Source organism: Aulonocara stuartgranti, assembly GCF_965226115.1.
Source record: "Aulonocara stuartgranti genome assembly, chromosome: 16".
Classification (NCBI taxonomy): Eukaryota; Metazoa; Chordata; class Actinopteri; order Cichliformes; family Cichlidae; genus Aulonocara; species Aulonocara stuartgranti.
The window spans coordinates 4,326,887-4,350,905 of NC_138952.1; the positions used below are offsets into that span (position 1 = coordinate 4,326,887).

The 24,019-nt window shown below is 42.9% G+C and overlaps 2 protein-coding genes across 6 annotated transcripts in view; one reads left to right on the plus strand and one right to left on the minus strand.

The window, feature by feature from the left end:
- The window catches only part of dnah7 (dynein, axonemal, heavy chain 7), a 77,646-nt gene extending 66,019 nt beyond the window's left edge, over nt 1-11,627 (plus strand). For 3 of the 4 annotated variants that reach the window (XM_082508571.1, XM_082508574.1, XM_082508573.1), the window contains 6 exons: nt 1,135-1,272; nt 3,110-3,340; nt 6,685-6,837; nt 8,612-8,789; nt 9,525-9,652; nt 11,368-11,627. In XM_082508571.1, the coding sequence (XP_082364697.1) occupies nt 1,135-1,272; nt 3,110-3,340; nt 6,685-6,837; nt 8,612-8,789; nt 9,525-9,652; nt 11,368-11,574 (1,035 nt within the window). In that variant the 3' untranslated portion in view covers nt 11,575-11,627. The remainder of the gene's footprint in view (nt 1-1,134; nt 1,273-3,109; nt 3,341-6,684; nt 6,838-8,611; nt 8,790-9,524; nt 9,653-11,367) is intronic. The other variant, XM_082508572.1, reaches the window with a different exon arrangement.
- Nucleotides 11,628-12,997: 1,370 nt separating this feature from the next.
- Nucleotides 12,998-24,019, minus strand: part of slc39a10 (solute carrier family 39 member 10) — a 35,383-nt gene continuing 24,361 nt past the window's right edge. For both annotated transcript variants that reach the window (XM_082508232.1, XM_082508231.1), the window contains 7 exons: nt 20,598-20,773; nt 19,534-19,698; nt 19,264-19,372; nt 18,885-19,178; nt 18,264-18,344; nt 16,087-16,277; nt 12,998-15,917 (listed from right to left, as the gene is read on the minus strand). In XM_082508232.1, the coding sequence (XP_082364358.1) occupies nt 15,765-15,917; nt 16,087-16,277; nt 18,264-18,344; nt 18,885-19,178; nt 19,264-19,372; nt 19,534-19,698; nt 20,598-20,773 (1,169 nt within the window). In that variant the 3' untranslated portion in view covers nt 12,998-15,764. The remainder of the gene's footprint in view (nt 15,918-16,086; nt 16,278-18,263; nt 18,345-18,884; nt 19,179-19,263; nt 19,373-19,533; nt 19,699-20,597; nt 20,774-24,019) is intronic.

The window sequence follows — 24,019 nt, forward strand, 5'->3', positions numbered from 1 at the left end:
GGTCACTGACCCCAAACTCAGCTCCAGGCTGTGTAAGGGCTATGTGACCAAGAAGGAGAGTGATGGAGTGCTGTGCCAGATGGCCTGGCCTCCACACTCACCTGACCTATCCCACCTAGGGTGAGATGGACCACAGAGTGAAGGCAAAAATGGCCAACAAGTGCTCAGCATCTGGGAGCTCCTTCAAGATTGTTGGAAAACCATTTCAGATGACTGCCTCATAAAGCTCAATGAGAAAATGCCAAGAGTGTGTGCAAAGCAGTAATTATAGAAAAATATAAAATGTGTTTTGAGCTATTTCACACTTTTTGTGTTCACTACATAATTCCATATGTGTTCATTCATAGTTTTGCAGATTCTCACTGAAGCAACAATGTAAATAGTCATGAAAATAAAGAAAAACCATGCAATGAAAAGGTTTGTCCAAACCTTTGACGAAATAATACAGTTCTTCTGTATTGTAAGAAGAACTGTAAGTGTATCTGTACCTGTAAGTGTTCCTTCAGCTTTAACCTCTTCACATGTTCTACTCCTCAGTATTTGCCTTGATGTCACAATATGTCAACCAGGTTTAAGTGCAGTCTGCTAAACTAGCAGATGCTGAGTTTGTTCATGCTGTTGAATTTTTGATATATAGTACAGCATAGGTATGTTATTCACTCGTGTTTTCATTCATATTCAAATATCAGTTACACAAAGCTGCTTGCAGTATCATTGCCTTAAAATTCAATAAAAGTAAACCTGGCAGTTTTTCAAGGAAGCATATTGCAGGACTCCTTTGCATTGTTGTTGAGCTACCTTTAAAAAGTCATTAACAGATAAAATGTGTGTAACAAGGCACAGCAGGAAGCCACCATCAGTGAGGGCTGATATATTTGTTAACACTAGTACAATCTATGGTGCACACCATTTTATTTGGCATTTAGTTCTCCAGCACTGCACCCCCCTCCAACCACATCTTTTATTCATGAAGACACATTTACATAGTCATTAAAATAAATGTCAGCAATCTAAGGAGCCGACTTGTTTTTCAGCGAGTGTTATTACTCGAGATGTTTCCTGATGTTGCGTTAAAAAATCGTCCTCTTACTTCACTCGTCCCCTCTCCCTCTGTTTTCTGCATCTCTGTCGCAGTACGACAACTACATCGAATATACCAAGTCGCTGCCACTCAATCCGTCACCAGAAATTTTTGGCATGAACGCTAACGCAGATATCACCAAGGACCAGGCTGAGACTCAACTTCTGTTTGACAGCATCTTGCTTACACAGGTAACGCTACCTTGACCCTTGATAAGTCTGTATTGTATTGATCAGCTGTCACAGGAAGTTCAGACACACATGAGTAATCTTTTAGGAAAAATAAACGGGCATATCCAGGAGTACTTTGTAGAGACCTTTTTTTACTACCACAGAAATGGAAAAAAACACAGCACTGAGGCCAGACCTCGGCACAAATTTAAAAAAAGAAAGAGCCAGCAGTCTTTGGTTGCTTCCCAGGCCAAAGCGCCCCCTCTTGGCCAACATCCCAGATGCTCAGCTGGAATGACCCCACCCACTCTGACCCCGCAAATACATAACACACAAACAAACACAAAATAAACAGACCGGAATACATGCATAGGAACACATTTACCTAGGCACCAAAGTTATTTCTCCCATAAACACACACAGCATCGGTATGCCTCCTGTGGATCTGTTCTAAATATTTTATCGGCCTGCATTAAAATGCACCGTGCAGCATTAATTAAAAACAAAAAAAAATCGAAATAAATATTGCAGTTGCTTTTAGAGAGACTTCTCAAAGAGCAACATTGTGCTTTGAGGCTGCAGAGACACAGTCACAGTGGCTTTGGTGGAGCTGTGTGATCCAGCATCATTATAGCTCAGCTTTGTTAGACGAGGTTAGCTTGTTCAGGATTATATATCTTACCGCTTCCCCGCTCCAGTCGATGTTTGATGGAAATCAAATGTGAGGGATTTTGCATCAAGGCCTACTCGAACATAAAAGAAGTGTGGCTTCTACTGCAAAGTGGAAAGGGGTTTTTATTTATCTGTGTATCCATTTATTTAAAGAACCACCACAGTGTCTTTGACTTCTGAAAAAATATTTCTCTATGCTAGAAGTTTTAAAGTGGATCGACACACAACACTAGAGAAGAATTCCACATTCAGCTCAGCATATATAGTGAAAGTGTATTTTTATAGCATCAGACCTGCGTTGCTACAAAGACAGAATTATCTCCACATGCATCGTGACTTCTAGATCTCAAGTTAAAATTAGAGCTCCGTGCAGTCTGGCATTTATTCGTATAAATTCCATTCAACAAGATTAATAATGGCTCCAGTCATGTGTGGACTTCATTAGCATCTAATACGATCTCATCAGTCTCAATGACCGATAAACAGGGAGACACTTCAAATGGAATGAAGCAGCTATTTATCATTCTCCTACTGTAACCCTGTTGCCATCAGCCAATGATTATCCATTACCGCTGGCTAGTGACTAAGCATCATATAGGTAAATGGTGCAAGTTGCACTAAGAAGAAAAGCGTAAGAATCACAGATTAGAGTGAATAATTATCACCATGAATGATCATTATAATTGTTGATAAGAGTGTGTCAAATTACTGCGTGGGAGAAATCGGGGGTAAAATGCAGTGAAGCCTTTCATCTCGCGCTGTATGATGAAATCCTGAGATTATACTTGCAGTGATTCCTCTGTGGACAGTGTTGCAGCTATAACCTGAGAAATGTGTACAAATTAAGAAAGAGAAGGTAAAATAAAATATAAAAACGTTGATATTCTGTGTCATTCTGTGTTCTTTTAGATGCATAAAATGTGAATCACTCAGGCACAAAGATGATGAAATATAAGCAAAGTCGAGTCAGAAGTCAGGCCCTCTTAGCATCAGGGTCTTTTCAGGATCAGAATAGCACTAGTGCAAATGAGTCTTTAAAAGAGAATACATAATTTGACAAGTCAAAGACAGCAAATGGTAATTTTCCCTAAAAAATATGAACTGTCAATCGATTGAGAACCCCACATCCTGCCTTCCCTTCTCATCAGCCCTCTGTCGCTCTGTTGTGCTCTATGTCTCTGATCAGTCCCGCTCTTCAGGCGCAGATGCCAAATCCTCAGATGACATGGTCTTTGAAGTGGCAGCTGACATCCTCAGTAAGCTGCCTGAAGACTTTGACTTGGAGGCAGCAATGAGCCGCTTTCCTACCAGCTACAACCAGAGCATGAACACAGTGCTGGTGCAGGAGATGGGTCGCTTCAACAACCTGCTCGGCACGATCCGAGACTCTTGCATCAACATTCAGAAGGCCATAAAGGTACGTGGAGAAAGGGCTGGAATGTATCTGCAGTAAATTTGAAGAGTGTCTTTTTTTTTAAATCACTTTTCACAAGAGAAATATGAAAATATCAAGAATTAAGTGTCGTCACTTAGCAGCCATCTGAGCAAAAGCCTCTAACTAAATAACTGAAAGGAGAACCATAAGTCTTATTTCAGTGGTCATGGGATATAAAAACACTATTATGAATTACTTATAACTCACTTCAAAAAAGCAACACGATCAAAGTGTGTGGCTCACCCCACCAGAGCGCACAGAAAATGTGCTGGTTTACATTAAGGAGACTGTAAGATGAGAAAAAGTACTCCTGGCTAGAACTTTAGCATGATAACAGATATATCAGCAGCCGCACACTTGAAACTGTCATGAACTTCAACTGTGTACTTGCAAATGTACAAGATGACTGGATCATATGTTTCCTAGTTGGGCTCTGTGGTGGCTCTCTGGGAGACAGGTGAGACACTTGGCATTCAGGAGTTTTCCCATCACTTTCTATTGATCGTTTTGAGAGTGCCACGCCTCTCCTTTATACCGCCTCTGGGTAATACCTGACCTACCAGAGAGGGGAGTAAGCATTAAGTGTTTAAGTCTGGTCCAGGTCTCAGGAATCATTGTTGTCTGGATATTGTCCAAATGACAAACGCTGTGTAATTGCAGTAAATTTGTTTAAGAAAAACAGTTACGCCAAATGATGAATCATCATTGATTTTACATTTCTGTTCAGTGAAAGTAATAATTCATGTGTGGACGCACATCTCTGCTGAATGATTATAGAGGAAACACTGGTAATGCATCCTCAGAAATCAGATACTATAAACATTCAGCAGAATACAGTTGGGTGCAACAACCTAATATACATCCTCTCTTTGTTAAACCAGGGAAAGTGTTGACATTATCCTGCATATAATTTTTGTCTACGTAAAAGTCTGTGTGTTACTGTTATTCATACAAGCAGTGTTGCTACAGTGGGGCAAAAAAGTATTTAGTCAGCCACCGATTGTGCAAGTTCCCCCACTTAAAATGATGACAGAGGTCAGTAATTTGCACCAGAGGTACACTTCAACTGTGAGAGACAGAATGTGAAAAAAAAAATCCATGAATTCACATGGTAGGATTTGTAAAGAATTTATTCGTAAATTCGGGTGGAAAATAAGTATTTGGTCACCTCAAACAAGGAAAATCTCTGGCTGTCACAGACCTGTAACGTCTTCTGTAAGAAGCTTTTCTGTCCCCCACTCGTTACCTGTATGAATGGCACCTGTTTGAACTCATCATCTGTATAAAAGACACCTGTCCACAGCCTCAAACAGTCAGACTCCAAACTCCGCCATGGCCAAGACCAAAGAGCTTTCGAAGGACACCAGGAAAAGTATTGTAGACCTGCACCAGACTGGGAAGAGTGAATCTACAATAGGCAAGCAGCTTGGTGTGAAAAAATCAACTGTGGGCGCAATCATCAGAAAATGGAAGACATACAAGACCACTGATAATCTCCCTCGATCTGGGGCTCCACGCAAGATCTCATCCCGTGGGGTCAAAATGATCATGAGAACGGTGAGCAAAGATCCCAGAACCACACGGGGGGACCTGGTGAATGACCTGCAGAGAGCTGGGACCAAAGTAACAAAGGTCACCATCAGTAACACACTACAACGGCAGGGAATCAAATCCCGCAGTGCCAGACGTGTTCCGCTGCTGAAGCCAGTGCATGTCCAGGCCGTCTGAAGTTTGCCAGAGAGCACATGGATGATACAGCAGAGGATTGGGAGAATGTCATGTGGTCAGATGAAACCAAAGTAGAACTTTTTGGTATAAACTCAACTCGTCGTGTTTGGAGGAAGAAGTAAGTAAGTAAGTAAGTAAAATTTATTTATATAGCGCTTTTCACAGATAAAAATCACAAAGTGCTTTACAACACAGAAAATGGGAATATAAAACAATATAACAGTAAATAAAACAATGTAAAACAATAAAACTATAAAAACAGCATAAGAAGAAATTAATCAAATGCTTTTCTAAATAAAAATGTCTTCAGCTGTTTCTTAAAACAATCAATGGAGTCCGTGCAGCGAAGAGACAGTGGGAGAGAATTCCACAACCGTGGTGCCACAGTCTGAAAGAAGAATACTGAGTTGCATCCCAAGAACACCATACCTACTGTGAAGCATGGGGGTGGAAACATCATGCTATGGGGCTGTTTTTCTGCCAAGGGGACAGGACGACTGATCCGTGTTAAGGACAGAATGAATGGGGCCATGTATCGTGAGATTTTGAGCCAAAACCTCCTTCCATCAGTGAGAACTTTGAAGATGAAACGAGGCTGGGTCTTCCAACATGACAATGATCCAAAACACACCGCCCGGGCAACAAAGGAGTGGCTCCGTAAGAAGCATTTGAAAGTCCTGGAGTGGCCTAGCCAGTCTCCAGACCTCAACCCCATAGAAAATCTGTGGCGGGAGTTGAAAGTCCGTGTTGCTCGGCGACAGCCCCAAAACATCACTGCTCTCGAGAAGATCTGCATGGAGGAATGGGCCAAAATACCAGCTACTGTGTGTGCAAACCTGGTAAAGACCTATAGTAAACGTTTGACCTCTGTTATTGCCAACAAAGGTTATGTTACAAAGTATTGTTGTATTTTTGTTATTGACCAAATACTTATTTTCCACCCTGATTTACGAATAAATTCTTTACAAATCCTACCATGTGGATTCATGGTTTTTTTTTTCACATTCTGTCTCTCACAGTTGAAGTGTACCTCTGGTGCAAATTACTGACCTCTGTCATCATTTTAGGTGGGGGAACTTGCACAATCGGTGGCTGACTAAATACTTTTTTGCCCCACTGTAAATTATACAAGTATTACAGGAGTCTGAGCAGTTGCACTCCCAAATAGATTCTAACACCTTCATATAATTTTGATTAGTTATTTTATTCTTTTCTTAAATTGCGACAAACACACTTGGAAACTTGGAAACAGCATTCGATGATTGACTGTAATTAGACTAAATGAAATTAATAAAGCAAAGTTCCTCTGCATATAACTGCAGTCCTGTTGTTCAAAGGTTAGAAAAATAAGCCTAGACACTTGCGTGCTTGTCTTTGTAAGTTTAATGAACACATCTCTTTCTGAGATGTTCCATCGTCACCAGACTGAAGAGAAAGCCCAAGACTCACAAGGGGAACAAAGCACATCATAGTTCATTGTGGTATCAAAGGCCCCCCACAGAACAGTAAGAGTTCCCCATTACGCACCTGTCTGTCTCCTGCTAGCTTCAAAGAAAGTTAATCACATGTGTGTGATGTGTGGGTGTGTTTGTGTGCAGGGTCTCGTGGTGATGTCTGCAGAGCTGGAGGAGGTGGTCAGCAGCATCCTGAAGGGTCGCATCCCAGCCATGTGGATGAAGAAGTCCTACCCCAGCCTCAAATCATTAGGAAGCTACGTCAACGACTTCCTAGAGCGACTGACGTTCTTGCAGGTGACTAAAACAAGAGAACTGCATCAAATAAATTGGATTCTGGTCTGTTGACTGGAGTTTAGTTATAAGGATCTGACCATTTTGCTTTTTTTTTTGAGCCAAAAGTGAGCATACTTGGATGAGATGGTGGCTAGTGAGTTTGTTTAGGAAGCTGCATTTGAAAAGTGCACAGGTGTAACAGAGAAAGTAACATTTTACTTCCAGCCCATCTAAGTCCTTTACTGTGAATTAAGCTCATGAACTTACCAGATCAATGCATTAAAATTTTCCTACATGCAGCACAAGGCGATAAACATCACCAACAGGTTCAGATCAGCTCTTCAAGTTACAGGAGCGAGGCCTCGCAGACCGTGTTGTTCAGCCCTAATGTCGATCACTCACCAGGTTAAACTGGAAAAAATCTATGCCTACAGTTTTAATGGATGAAGGTCTAAAACTTTCGGAGAGCATCTTGGGGTTAGTATCTTGCCCAAGGATATTTGGCATGACTGGAGCAGACAGGGATTGAACCACCAGCCTTCCAATTAGTGGAGAACATGAGCTAAAGTCGTGCCTAAGTCAGGTATTATCACAGCACAAAATAAAAATAGTAAAGCTGATTAAAAATTAAATAACAACATAAAAATGTTTTAATAAGGTATTAACCGCATTTTTTTACACATAAGTGTTATGGATGAAAAACTTAAGTCATTGCATACTTTTGCTGTATAACGATCTGCCTTAAGCTGTGCCACACTTGGCACACTTACACAAGAGTGCTTTATTCCACAGTGGCTTATCAACACGGAGGAGGCAGGGAGATCTGCTGTATTATGCATTTTAATCATGAGCAGAGTTGGCACTGGAAACACTTGCAGCCACATGACCTACCATGTGAGTCTGCAAAGTGAAGCGCTTCATCGAACAGTGCTGTCAGTTCCCACGGCAGAAATATCCTCCTCCTGTTAGTACCCACTCAAATGAAAAGAATACTGTGTGTGTGTGCATCCACTCGCAACTCCCTAAAAGTGAGCTGGAAAGTGCTGTGTTTCTTAACTGTGACTGCATGTTTGTTTAGGAGATGTTGGTAAAAATAATAATCCCTGTTAACATTTATGAATACAGAAATCAGTAAAAAAAAAGGAGGAAAAATTTAACTTTTGACCCTACAGTGCAGGGATTTGGTGCTTTGTTGTTCTGTGAGAGGATTTTGCTGGTGTGGGTTGGGTCCACCTGCAAACCAGTACAAAGTTGCTCTAAAGATCATATTTATCATCTTTTCCAGGAGGACAATGCCCCCATCCCGACGGACGTGAGGGGTCTGTGATTGGATGAAATTGTGATCACTTTTGTTTCGGGGCTGGGGGTCGAAGGCTACAAGTGTTTTCTTATTCCTGTAGTGATTTCCTGAATTGGCAGGTTACATTTATTGTAATGCCACAGCACTAGCATGTGGCATGCTAGTGCATGCTAGTGCTGTGCCTCAGTGTGTGTCGCTTGATTTGTGGTCCAGACTGAAACATCTCAGGGATCAAGTGAAGAATTCAGTTTTAACATTACAATCTGTCATTTAAATAACATATGTGCTGTAATTCCTTTTGTTTGTATAAATCAGGAATTATCACAGGTTAAATTAGCAGCTCAACATAATATTAAACATATTGTACTTTAGTTACCTGCAGTGTGTAATGTTGACATGGACTTTCTTGTTCTTCTGTGCATTTATTTTTTGACTTGCTTTTCCTCACTGACTGTTTTGACTCTAAATGTCTTCTTTTCCTCTGTGTGTGTTCAGGAATGGTACGACAAGGGCGTGCCTGCTGTATTTTGGATATCAGGATTCTTCTTCACCCAAGCCTTTCTCACAGGCAGCCAGCAGAACTACGCCAGGAAGCACACCATCCCTATCGATTTGCTGGGCTTTGACTTCGAGGTCCTGGATGACAGACAGTACAATCAGCCTCCAGCGGATGGTAGGATGCTGCTAGGAGAAAGAAAACAGCAGATAGGATGAGGGAGCGTGGCCTTGGGTTAATAGTGTAAGCAGGGTATTAGGACAGGTTTTCTAAAGGCCCCTCTCATTAAATGAGGGTAAATAAAAGATACGGGGAAGATGGAGAGCACTTTTAGTAGGAAGGAATCTGAGAGATGAAAGAGGGGAATTCAAAATGAGGTTTCAAAGCAGAGAGCGAAATGAGAGGAACACAAGTGGTGGGTGTAGGAGAAGAAACAAACAGATGAAAGTGACACAAGGCTGACTGAATACGAGAGAAGCAAAGTATAAAGTGAAAAAGTAAGTTAAAGTAAAGCATCCCTGCCTCTCTCTTACATGCGGGCCTGCATCAGCCCCTCGCTGTGCCTCCAGCTCCGCTGTGAGATTCTCAGTCAAAGTCTCACATAAAGTCTCATCCTCAATCAGCTCCCTGCTGGGCCCCCACCAAGCTAACACAAGCTATACTGCCAAGCTACAAATCTGACAGTGTGTTTGTGCATTTGGGTGTGTCATACTGTAGGGGTGCCAACATCTAGTTATCTCTAAGTCATGCCCCCTTTTCCAGCCTATTAGAGGAAGAGCCTGCTGCACTCTGCAAACAAGCAGAGGTCAGTTCAGCTTAATTCATGTAGAAATGTGTTTGTCCAAATCTGCAGTTTGTAGAAGGTAAGGTTTTAATATCACAGTAAGAATGAATTGTGTGTGTTTGTGTCAGGTGTGTACATCAGAGGTCTGTTCCTTGATGGGGCGCGCTGGGACAGAAAGACCAAACGTCTTGCTGAGTCCTATCCCAAAGTGCTGCACGACTCCATGCCTGTGGTGAGCAATCGGCATTGCGTTCATGTTGGTCCTCACCTTTTATTTCTAATAATTTTGTGCTTTTTATTGAATTTTTTGCAGCTGTTGTGAGCCCTCACAAATAAAGCGCATCCTTATGGAGTTTTTCAGGGCTGATAAACAGATTAAGCTCTGTTTAAAAACTGTTTTCTGATGTCACAGCCTAAAGGCATCATTTAGTTTTCACTCAGCACTATTTTCTATTCCAGATTTAAGCACCAGTGTCAAGGCAAAAAATCATGATGTGTATGGCAGAATAAGAGGAAAAAGGCATTATTTGTAACCAGCTGATAATTCAGTAGAAAAAAACCCCACAAAACTTTGAAATGACTGGATTTGAAAGGCCTCGGTTGGAAGGTAAACGCTGCAGCGCGTGTGTGAAACTGGCTTATGAATGCCTTCCTGGTGAGGCCCCATGCAGAAACACGTAGAGAGAAGCGTGTTGGTTTATACTTTATATTACAGCTTGTGGATTTGAAAGCTCATTGTGGGCACTGTTAAATGAATTTGTGGCGCTGATAGCAAAACACTGCAGGCACCTGGTCCAAAAAGGCCCCAAAAAGCCGTGTTGCATAACAAATTCTTACATAAAGTTTGCAGGGAGGAGGTTTATTGATTGTGCTTGTGTGAATCCCTCTGGCCATCAGAAAGAAAAAGTTTTTAATTGTTGCGTTGCTCGTAAACCCCAGTGCGACAGCTCTTACTTAAGAAGGGACAAATACTGCAAAGGAAGCGAGCAGCAGCCGCTGCGGGTGTAGCTGCTGCTTCACCCAGGAGGATGTTCTCTGGACTCGGCTGCAGCCTCAGCACTATTTTACATTCTGCCTGCAGGACACTTGTCTCCTTCCCATCCTTTTATTAATTAGCAGGGCATGCTGTGGCATATGAAAGCAGAGTGATGGAAGTAAGAGCCGGTGGCTCAGAGCAGCCACTGATCAAGTTTTCCTTACGGTTTGAATCTTTTCCATTCTCTCTTCTTCACAATGCAGTCAGCGCCTATGAATTATGCACGAGACTGACTTTTTTTTAATATTCAGACAGTTCAGGGCAAGTTATTAACAGAATCAGTTCTTGACAAGAGCGGAACTTAATTAAAAATGTGTTTATTATTTGTGGGGAGAGAAAAAAGCAGCACAACAGAGGCTGCCGCGCCTGCCTTTGAAATGCAAATCTTCGCTGAGGCGCCCGTTATGGAACCAGATGAGCAGTTTTTCAGGCTGCAAGTCTACAAACAGTTTTTGTTTTTTGGGTTTTTAAAGATGTTTTTTGGAGTGGCCCAGTTTATCCCTTTTGCATAACCAAGACTTCTTAATAGCCCAAGGGAGCTCTTGCTCGTTAATGCTATTGTTTTATAAGTTTGTCCCCAAAGTTCCAATTTGTAAGTTAATGTTTGGATAACAAATCGAGAGCCAGGTTAGTTTCCACTGCAGCGAATGCTTATCGCTCCATCCTGACCTCTGAACCCCTTTGAAGACACCCACGCCCATCACAGTGCATTTATCCTGCAATCAGGGCTGTTTCCTTTTGTGTGTCATCAGCGGAGGCGAAGCAAACCCCCAAAGCCAGCTGAATTATTCCACCAGTCAAATCTTATGAAAGGAAAACAACCTCTACACAACCACGGCTGCTTTCCAAACTCTAAACAGATCACACCCCAACACTTTGAGGTGCGACCACCCCATCCCGTCCCCTCTGTAACACTCTGTGCTTCTCTCTGTCAGATGTGGTTGAAGCCCATGAAGCGAGGCGACATTCCTGAGAGGATGTGTTATCTGGCGCCCGTCTACAAGACGAGCGAGCGACGTGGCACCCTGTCCACCACTGGACACTCCACCAATTATGTCATCGCCATGACACTCAACTCCAACGTTCCTGGGGAGCACTGGATCAGAAGAGGGGTCGCTCTACTCTGCCAGCTCAGCTCGTAGTCTCAGCTTTGGCTTACGTCTGGATTTGTTTTACACTCTGACGTGTAATTAAAAAAATCGGGAACAGAAACCGACGCAGGCTCTCTGGGCTTTTTTTCAGAATGTTACAAACCTGCAACGCCAAAAAATGACACCAATAATCATCCACAAAACACACAAGAGCACGTGTCGTACACAATGTCAGTGCCACGATGCATCAGCTGGACGACATCAGTGAGGCTGGTCGAGCTCCTGTAAAGGACCTCTTCACGCTGCACTGGATAATAACACAAACCACAATCTTCTCCTAAACGTAACCAAGCTTATTATAGTTAAATAAAACTACAACCAGATATCAAAAATAAACATTAGTTAACTGTTGTGAATTTGGAAAACTAAAATGACTTAAAATATGGAGGTAATACATTTGGTTTTAGTACCAGTTAAAACATTAAAACTTGCTGATGAGGGGCTGATGGACACATTTCTTCAGGCTTTGAGTGTCTACAAGACCAAGAAGACATATGCCCTCCACACAATATCATAATCATTACAAAGTCTGACAGTGATCTAACAGAATAAAAACTAAACTCAGCATGGTTCTGCCGGAGGTTTCTTACTGTTAAAAGGAAGTTCTTCCCACAGTCGCCAAAGTTCTTGCTCATAATGAGTGATACTGTTGGGTTTTCTCTGCAAGTATTATTCTAGGGTTTACTTTACAATATGAAGTGTCTTGAGGCGACCGTTGTGATTTGCCGCTGTGTAACTAAAATTGAATTGAAAATTGAAAACTGTAATAACACTGAACGTCAAAAAGTCGTTTCTTAACACCGAAACTTGACCAGTGAAAACCAGCAAATCCACCATAGAGACAAAAGCTGCACTCATACTTGTTTAACCTTAATTTACTTCACTGTCACCCCTCAAACCTCCTGATCTCAACTCCTTATAGGATTCTTAGCCCCAATAGTCCTGATCCAGATACCTGACACTGTGCAATAGCAGCATCGGACAGATACATGCGAACCCTGGAATAAAATCACAGCTTTTCTAATGAACAGGGCATTGACTCAGCTGCACAGTCTGTTTGGTTTCTTCACAGATCCATCTTCTGGGTCACTCATTTACAAACCAGCTTCAGCAGATAAAGTGAGGGGAGGATTGGCAGGAGTGCTGCCAACAGGGTTTCTCAGCTCTCTTCCGCCAATTTGTGCCGGTGTGGATAAATGTGAGAGCCAGAGCGCAGTTTGACGGGTTTAACAAGCAATTATTACGCATTAGCTCGAGCAGATGTTCAGGTGATATATGTAAGAAGGAAACTGTGGTGGACAGAAGGTCTGTGGACTACATCTGCCAATCACCGGTGAATTTGTTGTGGTAAATATAAGAGACAGGCACCGAGGGGCAAGATTATGGCAGAACCATCAAAGATCAGGAGTCCACGAAGTTTCCAGAGTTTATTTTCCTTCTGTAGGGGAGAATGTACAGACAGGCAAAAAGCAAGGATATCACATTTTGCATTTTATATCCAGGTCACTAAACAAATATACACAGAGCAAAGCAAATATGATCATGGTCTTTCTGCCTGAGAAACAGTGAGGAAACTTTGGGCGATGTGTCACAAAGTCTTACTGAGCACTCGACAGGGCGGTAAATGTTTAAATTATTTAAAAAAAGAAAACAGTCTCTATTGGAGGAAAACAATCAAATAGATGTAAACTTATATTTTAAAAAGGGGGAAATAATAAGCTTCATTTGATTCTGAATTAAAATACATTCAGGTCCCATTGCACTAAAATTCCATGTGAACATAAGATGAAATAATAAAACACTTGTACAAAGAATAACCGTGCAGATAATAAGACGACTGTGGTCACGACATAATCTGCTTCAAAATAATAATAATAAAAAAAAAAAAAAAAAAAAAAAAGGCTTGTAACACCGTCACAATACACCCTGGACAACCTCCCATGATCTTCACACAGTTCATTTAAAAAGGAACAAAAGTTTTCACCGTTTTTACTCTTGCAGTACAAAGAATAAAAACACCCAACACGTCTGTACCGCTTCACTCATGATTCAGTCAGATCGGTGAGACTCATGACGATTTACAGCCAGTTAAGACAGACGATGGATGTCACACAGTGACAGGATAACTGAAGTCTGCGTGCTCCAGCAGCTGAAGCCAGGATTGGTAGCTTTAGCATGTGAGCCACAGAGCAGCCAATGGAATGTCGGGGTGGGCGGGATGATGGGTGGCATCAAGCACCAGCCGCTGAAAATCCACACTGTGGCAGGTTTGGGCACAGCCAGCACAGTGACTACACATGGTTGGAAAAATACTCCCATTAAATAACCTTTGTGCTGTGGATCGATAACCTGGTTAATCGATTACTAGAAGTGCTGGGATGTTTAGAAGCACTGGAGTGTACTGCTCTTTGCGTCATCTGTCACAGATTGTCAGGAATTCATTCTTCAAACAACACTTTTAGCAGGAAGAATTTTTAGCTTCAACTTTTAGCTGCACAACAAGTGACGCTAGACAGACCTCATGTATTTACAGATGTATGTCTCATCAGTGAAGATGAGACAACTGAACCTCCTACCATAACTACAGACCAGTTTGGTCCAATGGGACAAAGCACCTTTCATGAACTCAAAGAGGCACCCTAAATAAAAATCGAGTAAACTACAACACTTGTTATGAAGATAAAAATAAGTTTAATTCACATTTTGAAGTCGGTGACTCTCAAAGAGGCCTAAGTAAGAAGCGTTCTCATTTAGCTGGAGATAGTTAGACCCTTACAGAACAAAGTTGGCTGGACGTTTGCAGCATTTGGTTCCCAAAGTAGACAAAAAGAAAACACTGATTACTGTAAATGCTAGTGTGTAAAGGCTTTGGCAGCTGTTAGCAGCAGCTGTCAGTAACCCTTTTCAGACACGCTTTAAAAAAAAAAAACAACAACAACTTTCATTTACAGGATCTGAATGTTCCCAATTTAGTTTTTAGATGCACTCCATACAGACATATTTTGATGACTTTAGTCACATTGGCTTTGCGTGTATTTGCATCTACTCCCACTAAGAAACATTTGGGTTGGCGGTCTGATGCTTGCTGGTGGGAAACGGCCACGTTGTGACGGTGGCGTCATGTTACATCCCACCAGCAGCAGTAAAAACATTAAAAATCTCTAAAAACAGTTTTTGTCTCAATTATAACATAACTATTCAAAGCACTGAAGAAGAAGAAACCTATGTTTGAATTACAGAATACTCTCACTTGTTACCTATCCCATGTCTGAAAAGGGCTACTACAAACTACAAAGGTTTAGTAGTCTTAAAAAAAAATTAGGCGGTAAAACATAATTCTAAGGGCAAAACTAAAGTTAATGGCAGCAAAAATAAAATAAAAACTGAGTAATTAAGACAATCTCCTACACACAAACAGCTGAATTCTTTTCTGTTTTGATACTGCAGCTTAAAACTGTCAGCGTGTTTTGCAGGTGAAGCAACACCAGCTAAAATAGTTTATTCCACATGTAGCAGCCAGGTGGGGCCGGGCCGGGCGTCGCTTTTAGGGCACTGTGCGATGCAGCTGTGGAGCTGCTCCAGTGGCCGGGGCTTGGCACGACGGCGTTTGATACACGACGTGATCACATAAGACAGCGACGATGGATGGCAGGTGAAACACACACCACAGATGTACGCAGCACAGCTGACAGGACACAGCACAGAGGGGATGAGAGACGAGGACACGGGGAGGTGTACGACGACAACACACTAACAACAGGTGATGATGGATAGGCGGCGAGCTGCTGAGCCGTGACAGCTGCCTCTCTGTATGAACACACGCCCTGCACCACCTCACTATCTACATTATTTTATTCTTTTAAACGTTCAGAACAGAGGAGGTGTATCCTGGTTGGGGCATAGCTTTGCTCCTCCGTCACTCTGCCTCTTTATGTTTCACGGGGAGCAGACAGATTGGAACTGACGGAGGAGAAGTGATGGAGGAGCAGAGTATAAACACCACTACCAGAGTCATGAGATATGCATAAGCTACCGCAGCATGTTTGGAATGGAGGCACAGGCCATGAACGAGACACGTTGCATGCAAGACCGGGCCGTTACATTGCAAACAGAGCAAGTGAAGGCCAAGAACAACACTGATACATCCAGCTCTCCCCTCCTTCTGCTTCCTCTGTCCTCCACTAGAAGCCAAAATCGAAAACAATGCGGTCTTCGAAGATGGCGATGAGCAGCATGATGCCGAACCCAGTCAGCATGCCCAGGTTCTGCAGGATAAAGTGTCCCAGCTGGCACCGCTTGTGGTCCTCACTGTCCCCGTGAAGCATTTCTGGCAGCTATAAAAGAGACAAAGTAACCAGTTGGGATAAGACTCAGACTTTCTGGGATTAGCATTGCAGATCAGGAGGCAACGAGAATACGAGCGACTGCCCGTGTGTGGGAGAGGAGACGGAGTCGGGGGACAATTATCACTCTGGGGCTGTGGAGCACGCTCAGCCAACTCACCATATCCACCAGAGCCACATAAAGGAACATGCCAGCTGTGATGGCGAAGATCCAGTTGGTGACACTGTGCGTGTACTGGCCCACCGCGGTGCCAATCAGCATGCCAACGTAGGCCATGAGGGCGGACAGCAGATTGTAGACAATAGCCTGCTTCACCGACATCCCGGCTTTCAGCAGCACCGCAAAGTCACCTGTTGGCCAGAAGACACACTTGTTTAAACAACACACGTGTGTGTGGTAAAAGCAGAATGACAGCTGTATGTCTGACTTCTGTTTACCGTCTGAAGAGTGACATGCTCTTTGTGGAGTACGAACTCCTCGGTGAGCAGCGAGGCTCACTTCATGTAGTTTTATTTATTTTTCCGGTTTATTCCATGACTCACTTTGCCTTCAGTGATGAGGTGAGCTTGTTCTAAACAAACCTTCCCACACGCATCCAACCACCACCACTTTCTGTCTTCACATAGGTGGAGGAAAAAAAAACCCAGAGCCGCACTTCATATACTTATGATTACATATGCATGCAGTAGCCTCTCTACCCTCTTCAATCATCGCCGGGGCCAAATGCGAGAAGAGGCCCGAGTCTCAGCGGAAACGCCCTGGATTTGGAGAGAGAGATGAATACTGAGAAGGGGGGTGGCCTACATTTCCTGCGCCGTGTAACAAGCGGCCTCTTTTCCTCGCTAATTACCACAATGAATATATTACCACTCTGCTCTCATCCATCAATCAACCCCGGAGAAAAGAGGAGAGAACTTAACAGAGACGGTCCACGCACACCTCGCTTCACTGGCATTTTTTTTGTCAGCCCCCCTCTTCAACTTTTCCTACTTCCCCCTCCTGTTCCAAACCGTCAGACACTCAGACACGCCTGCTGCCGCCTCATCTACCGCAATTAACACACCCATCACTGCCAATTAGTTTCACTCTGGGTGGTTAAAGAACCCTTATAATCATCATCTTTTCCATCCAGCTGCCAGTCGGGGGACAGTCTTTGTGTTGAGGAGGAGCTGAGAGGTGCACTTGTCAAACTGCTGCGTTTGTCTGACAAGCTGCCCGACGGGAGTGAAGGCACGACAGCGAGCGCTGCTGAAGAAACGGGCACCGAATCAACAGGAAATGTGAAATTACGCGGGGACAAAGGGACCGAGCTCGCATATCTCCACATACCGCTCGAGACGGTGCTGCAGCAGTTAGCCATCTGGAAACTTAAAATAGAGAAAGGATTTTTAAAAATCCTATCTCTCTAGATATAGAGATGGATATATATGCTGATTTTTTTATTTTTTTATTTTTGCAGACGGTCATTAACTGGTACTTTCTGCTAAGCGCTTTAATATTACAGACTCAAAAGCCTGTTTCTTCTCCTTTACTCATTTCCCCTCTAAAACACAACAATAAGAGAACAGGGTGCTCTTGATCAACACAAGGGGAGGGGGCAGCCAGACAAACCTAGGTTATTATTCACCAGTTCACACGCAGCGGTAATTGACACTAGTCTATTCATCAAGAACACAAACGAGGCAATGACGCTGCAGCACAATGAGACACATCATCAGTACTGATCTGCTGTGGACGGGCCCATTGTCTGTCTTCTTTGCCCCATCCTCTTCCTCTCTCTATAAACAAACCGGCAGAGGAGAGCACTGCGGCGTTATTTACAAAAAAAACAAGCATGCCGGAACAAAGCTGTTCACTGCTGCTGAATCACACGGCTCCTCAGAGGAGGATAGCTGAATGCAAACGAGAGCACCGGCAGCTGTATTGAACAGCGTGTGCCAGGCTCAGTATATCATCTGCTCTGACAGATATTGGCGAATCATCTCAGTGCCGTCGTGTGAAAGCCATTAATTTACAAAAAACCCAGCATTTTTCTGGAGTGAAGAGCACAGCGCTGATTATTGACGCCACTGGTTTTTTAACAAGTTTCAAGGGACGGAGGGTCGCGAGACTCGCTCTGATTCAAGTTTCAGTTCAAGTAAGACGAGAGCTTTTCAGCACGAGGCGGTGATTTAGACGCTGATTATCATTACGGGAACCAAAGCCTCCACAAAACAGCTTTGTTCCAGTTGTTGAATAAATGAAGCGTGCAGTGTCTTGTGTGTAATGAGTAAATGAGTTGCTTTTGACAGTTTTATTTATCTTATCCCCCCTTCACAGTGTCTTAGTGCACGTACCGAGTTCATGAGGTAATTCGTGGCAGAAAACAGCCACTGATGTGCTGATGCCACCTGTCAGGTTTGCACTGAACGCAGCGCCTGTAGAGTTCAAAGTGTCAGAGAAAAGAGAAAGAAACAGACCATTAGAGGAAACTACAGACTGCTGGGCATCTACCAGTTAAATATTAATCTTCTGCCAAAAGACTGCTGGTTCAAGCTTCAAGCTTGGTATATAAAAAAAAAAAACAAAACCAAAAACTGTTTTGCGGGAGACCAACAGCACCGTGTTTCCAGACTTCAGACTTAACATAGACCCATTAGGCCTTATTTTCTGTCAGACATGTGCCGTTACATGACTGGATGTTAATATTAAATGACTAAAGTGAAGAATTTCATCTATTTAAAAGTGATCTCAGATCTAAAAGCTCAAGCTTTTATAAACTCTAAAACTAAAAGCTCGAGAGACAGATATGGGAGCTGGGAGTGATGTCATGCCCAACCGGACTGCATTCCAGCATAGTCCTCACTGCTTTCCTCATCTAATGGGCATCATTTGGAAAACTGCTGGTATTTCAGTCTCTGCTTTCAGTGCCACTGGATTTAAATCCTGTATACTGGTGAGTTACAAAATCGTGGTACCTATGGCGAGGCCATCGCTGAAATTGTGCATGCCGTCTCCCATGATGACCATCCAGGCAATGCTGGCTATCCCAGCGTCCTTCATCTCCTGATCCGAGTGGCAGTTTCCTCCATGAGAGTGACCGTGTCCGTGCGAGTGCTTCTTGGTTTTACGTCCATTCTCCTTGGTGGGGGACTGACTGAGGTTTGCGGGTGCCAGCGGCGTCTTGTTGGTGGGAGAGTCGGGCGTCTGGAGCTCGGTGAGCTGCGTGTCGTTGTGGCTGTTGTCGCAGGAGACAGCTGTGCTGTCAGGGTCTGGCAGAGGGAGGAAATGTTAACGGGAGGACCAAAGGAGCTAAAGCTCGTAACCTGCTGTAAAGATTCACGAACAAACACTAACCTTCATTGAGCGGCTTAAGGTGGAGCCACTCTGCATCCGAGCGCCGATTTAACTTATGATCTGACAACTTCCTGCCAATCTTGCCCTCCTCATTCACCTTCTTCATGCCCTGTGAGCAACAATGCTCATTATATATATATTTATACACATTTCTTACACTGTGTTGCTTCAAAAGAGTTTGAACAAAAGACAAAACCTAAGGCAGAAACAGAGGTTTAGCGTCTGATAACGGCCCACTCCATCACCTGCAGCTGGATCAAGGTAACTCACCCTCTGGTCTTTGTAGTGCTTAAACATGCCAATACAGTGTTCGATGATGAAGAGGAGGTAGATGCCGGCCAAGGCTGTAAGCCCCTTCCACACTCCATCAAAAGCTGTTACCATATCTTCTTCCTGGTCGGCACCATGTTTGCTGTGATCGTGCTGCCCTTGAGACTGAAGACAGGAAGAGGAGCAACAGTTGACTGAGCGACACATGACATTCACACATTCATCAGAGCAGCGTAACCTGGACTCACTAAGAGGAAACCGTTACAAAACTGTTCAGTGGAACTGACGTTTTCATGTCATCAACATAAACAAATAAACACAAATGTGACACTGTTGTACAAAAACAGATGCTATAATTCTCCACAGTATACAAGTTACACATTTAACACAGAGTTAACAGTTGCTGATTTCCTTTTCTACATAGATGTTAAGGCTGTCAAGTCTCGCGTCAGGTCAGAGGTGACATAACATTTGCAATAAATTCTCAAGATAATTTTGATTTTACTCAAAGGGTTTTTAATTCTATTCTAATAACGTTTAATATAAAGAATTTCTCTTTTCTTTGACTTCATTAAATGTCTGTTACCATTTCACAGCGATAACATCAACGTGTTAAAATTAACTCAACGAAGCCCGAACCATGAACAAACTATATCAGTATTTTTTATATGGAGCAAGCAATTTAGTTTTTTGGGGGACCAAAAAAAACAAAACAAAAACACACTGATGATCTGGAGGTGTCACAACTCACAAAAACTCAGGTATCAAATATCACAATGGATGTGAATGGAAGTCGTTTGTGGTTCAGTATTTAAAAACGAAGAAACATGAAGCCACCGTTCTTCTGATTAACCCACAGAATCCACACGTTCTGGTTCGATTCATTTCCACTGACGGAGCAAGTTGTGCTTGTAGTTTTAGGCTCTTTGTCACAAAAAGGTCATTTCTGTTACCACTTTACCCACTTCCATCGATTGCACAGGGGACTTAATGAAGTCGCCGCTAAGGCACCACAAAGACATTATTCCTGTGTTTAGAAGCTGCCGTCTGTCTTTTGTACTTACGTGAGGCAGCAGGTGAAGGAGAGCGTCACCACTGAGCGTGCCCACTGCCAACGCTACCAGAAAGGTGAGCAGGAACTTGAAGCACGATTGCTTGAGGATGGGCACGAGTACGACCCCCAGCAGAGACAGCAGGCTGATGATGGTGATGGACACAAATCCCCAAATCCAGACCCACACTGGAGGAGGAAAAATAAACAATAAATTAAATGATAAAATATGAGTATTATTTATCGGACAGCTTATTTTTTTCCCCCATTTGTTTGGTAAGGACTTTTTGTTTTAGAAAAGGTACAAAATAAACGCTTTTTTCATTTCCAGTCAAACAACGAGAGACGACACCATCAGCTGCAGCTTTATCATCACATGGCTCATGGCTGCAGGTGTTTTCCCCCACATTGTTCACACATGAAGGAAAGCATCCTCCAGAGGTTTTAAATCCATGTGTCCTTGTGATGACATACGATGCCTAAAGCAAAAAACACGAGGTGACATTTCAGCAGAATTCTTCTCGCCTCATTTTTCATTCAAGGCCAGAGTCAAGAGACGTGAAGCGCCAGAGAAAAAGTGAGAAAGGTACACTATCATTTAAACTGTCAGTCGAGCTGTCAGCCCAGGACGGTCTCAGAAGCGAGAAAAAGTTTTGTCGTCAAACACGACAAAGTGTTTAATGTGGTATGAAATTCCATGTCGCACCAAAGCTGGTCCGTGCTCTCTAAAGCGATGCTGGTCCTTCACTGCTGACATTCACCTATTGACTGAAACACTTAGTGCATGTAATGCACATATTACAGACAATTGACTTCAGGGAGGCTATTTGAGAACCATGACACGAAACACAAACAACACTCACCAACACATTTCAGAGACTTTTTTGTTAACTATAGTTCGATGTAGCAGCTGTTTGTGAGGCCAAACAAGTTTTCCATATGACAAACTCTAGGTTTTGGTGGAGCTTCAGTCATGCATACAGCCGTATCACAGGTGACACAGAGCCAGCAGGAAAACCCGACAGGCAGACCTTCTCTCCTCTTCTATTCGGCCCCAGTTGGCGGAGCTTTTGAAGACATGATCTGAAACATGTCTTACACCTGACGGAGTGGTCTTTAAAGAGGCTGAATCAAGCTGTTACTGTACCATTACACAGCTGTGGGATTAAAAAAAAAAAAAAAAAAAAAAACACTACCAAAGACATCTCTCCCCAAGCGCCAGGCTCACTACTCAGAAACAGGAGGCTGGAAATCCTCCTGGGGAAAGTATTGTGTACAAGTGGTGTGTCTGATGCTTGTAATTAGCTTTTGGGAAGCTACTCTTTTCCTCTGAAGCCATGAAAAAAGTCAGTATTTGACTGAGGATCTGTGTGCGATGGATTTACTTGCTGACGCCCCTTTGACAGTGGAGTGAATTCAGAGCACAGGCCGAAGCTGAGCACTGAGACTCTTTGAGCCATTTGGATTCAGGCTGTAACGTGCACGACATTGTGCTGATGTTTTTTTATTCCCTCATTAATTAGACCGACTTGGGCTAAAATCCTCATAAACCTCCCAACATTACTCTCTGCAGTTTATACCCCGTAATGACGGGCATGTTGGATACAGTTCACCAACATCAATTAAAAGGTTCTCCTCTCGCTGGCTCCTTCCCTCGGCTCTCCCTGTTCACTGTGTTCCCATACAGTACTTTGTGTAACACCACGCAGCATCATCTTTTAGTTTGTTCAATTAACTCGTGCCCGCAGGACTTCAGACTACTGGAAAATGCTTCGTTTTGACATTTTATTAAAGTCTTCACAGATATATTCATCTTGGCCACAAGGCTCTGGGTGTGAACTGAAAGCCCGCCCACCTTCCATTTAAATCTTCTGTTTGTACAAGGCAGCCAATTGGATGAAAGCTGGCTTAAAAAAAAGAGAGAGAAAGAAAAAAAAGCCTTGTTTGAGATACAGACTAAACTAAAGAGCTGAACAAAGACCCAGTTTAAGATAAATAAAGATGATTTTGTTTGTGGATGGTGATCATGTAAAGCTACTCAAGCTACTAAAGGTCCCCTTTAAAAACTTTGACTCCAACGTGTTCAGAAAAGTGAACAGAAATAACTAAATCTTGCCTTTAATTCGAAATAATCCTGACATCAAAATATTTCCTCTCAAACTGGCAAAAGGGCGTGAATGACGAAGGCTTCTAACACGCCCACTTATAACATATGATCGCTCCTGGGCTCGCCATGTTTCCTCACACTGCAGGCCGTGAGTCAGCACACAAAAATACCACAAAATGCATCTGGCGCACCCAAAGGATACCAGCCAGGGAGCATCTGACTGATCTGCACTGCCGAGATTCACCAAGGCCTCAGTGGTTTATTCATGAATCATAACATGTATATATGCATATGAATATATAAAAAAAAATAATTATGTTTTCTACCATTCTTTTCTACTTTGTTGTTCAAGGATATTTTCTTTTGGGGAGGAAGCAAAGTCAAAAATGTTTAATTCATAGCTTTAAAGGTTCTCTTGGACCAAAGCAAAGTGTTTGCGTCCTAGTATGAGTCACTACATATGTATTTTTAATCCTACTTTATGGTAAGAATGATGGGAAAGCCTGTTTTTAAGCAACTATCAGTGATTAGAGTACAACAAAGAAGTTATTTCTCCTTCGTATGTTAAACTTCAACCTCAGTCCTGTGCAGATCGCTGCTGCAAAGAAGCAGTGAAGCATCAAGCCAGCAGCGGGCTTAGTAAAACAGGAAGGAAACGCTAATTTCAGGTAATCATACAAACAAGTTTTAAGAGTCACGTGACTTGTTGTAGGTCGGTGTTGTGTCAGCACAGCTCATATTTGTTGTGTATCCCTTCCAGCGTCTTCATGGATCTATTAGAGCTTCTTCGTTCAGTTAAAGAGAAAAGGATGCGCTGCGTTTCTGCAGAACATTTTACGCACTCTACTCCCACGAGAACCTTTGAAAAGTCAGCACTCTTTGCTCTGTCGTCTGCAGCTCACTCAAACAGTATGCTGAACCCGGCAGCGAGCGCAGCACAAGCCACGTCCTGCGTGAAAGCCCCTTGAGGCAGAAGCTGCTCAGCGATTTGACAGAAAACCAGAGAGCGACGCTGAATATCAAGACACCTCCGAACCCTCTGGAGTTTTCTGAAGGTGGAGGACTTTTCCCTGCTGAAGTGGACTTTAGTTTGATGAAGGCAGTCACAAACAGAATCGAGTCGAGCTCGTCGTCCCCCTCCTTCCTTCTCTCTTAATATCACAGGACGATCGTGCCATCTGCACCTGTGCCAAGCCATACGTAGGAGTGAAAAGAAAGAATGCTTCTATTTAAAAATGGGCACAGCTTTGCAGAAGCCCACTAAATAAAATAATTAAAATAATTTTCTTTAAAATATAAATTCATCTCATTCCTGCCCCGAGGATGCT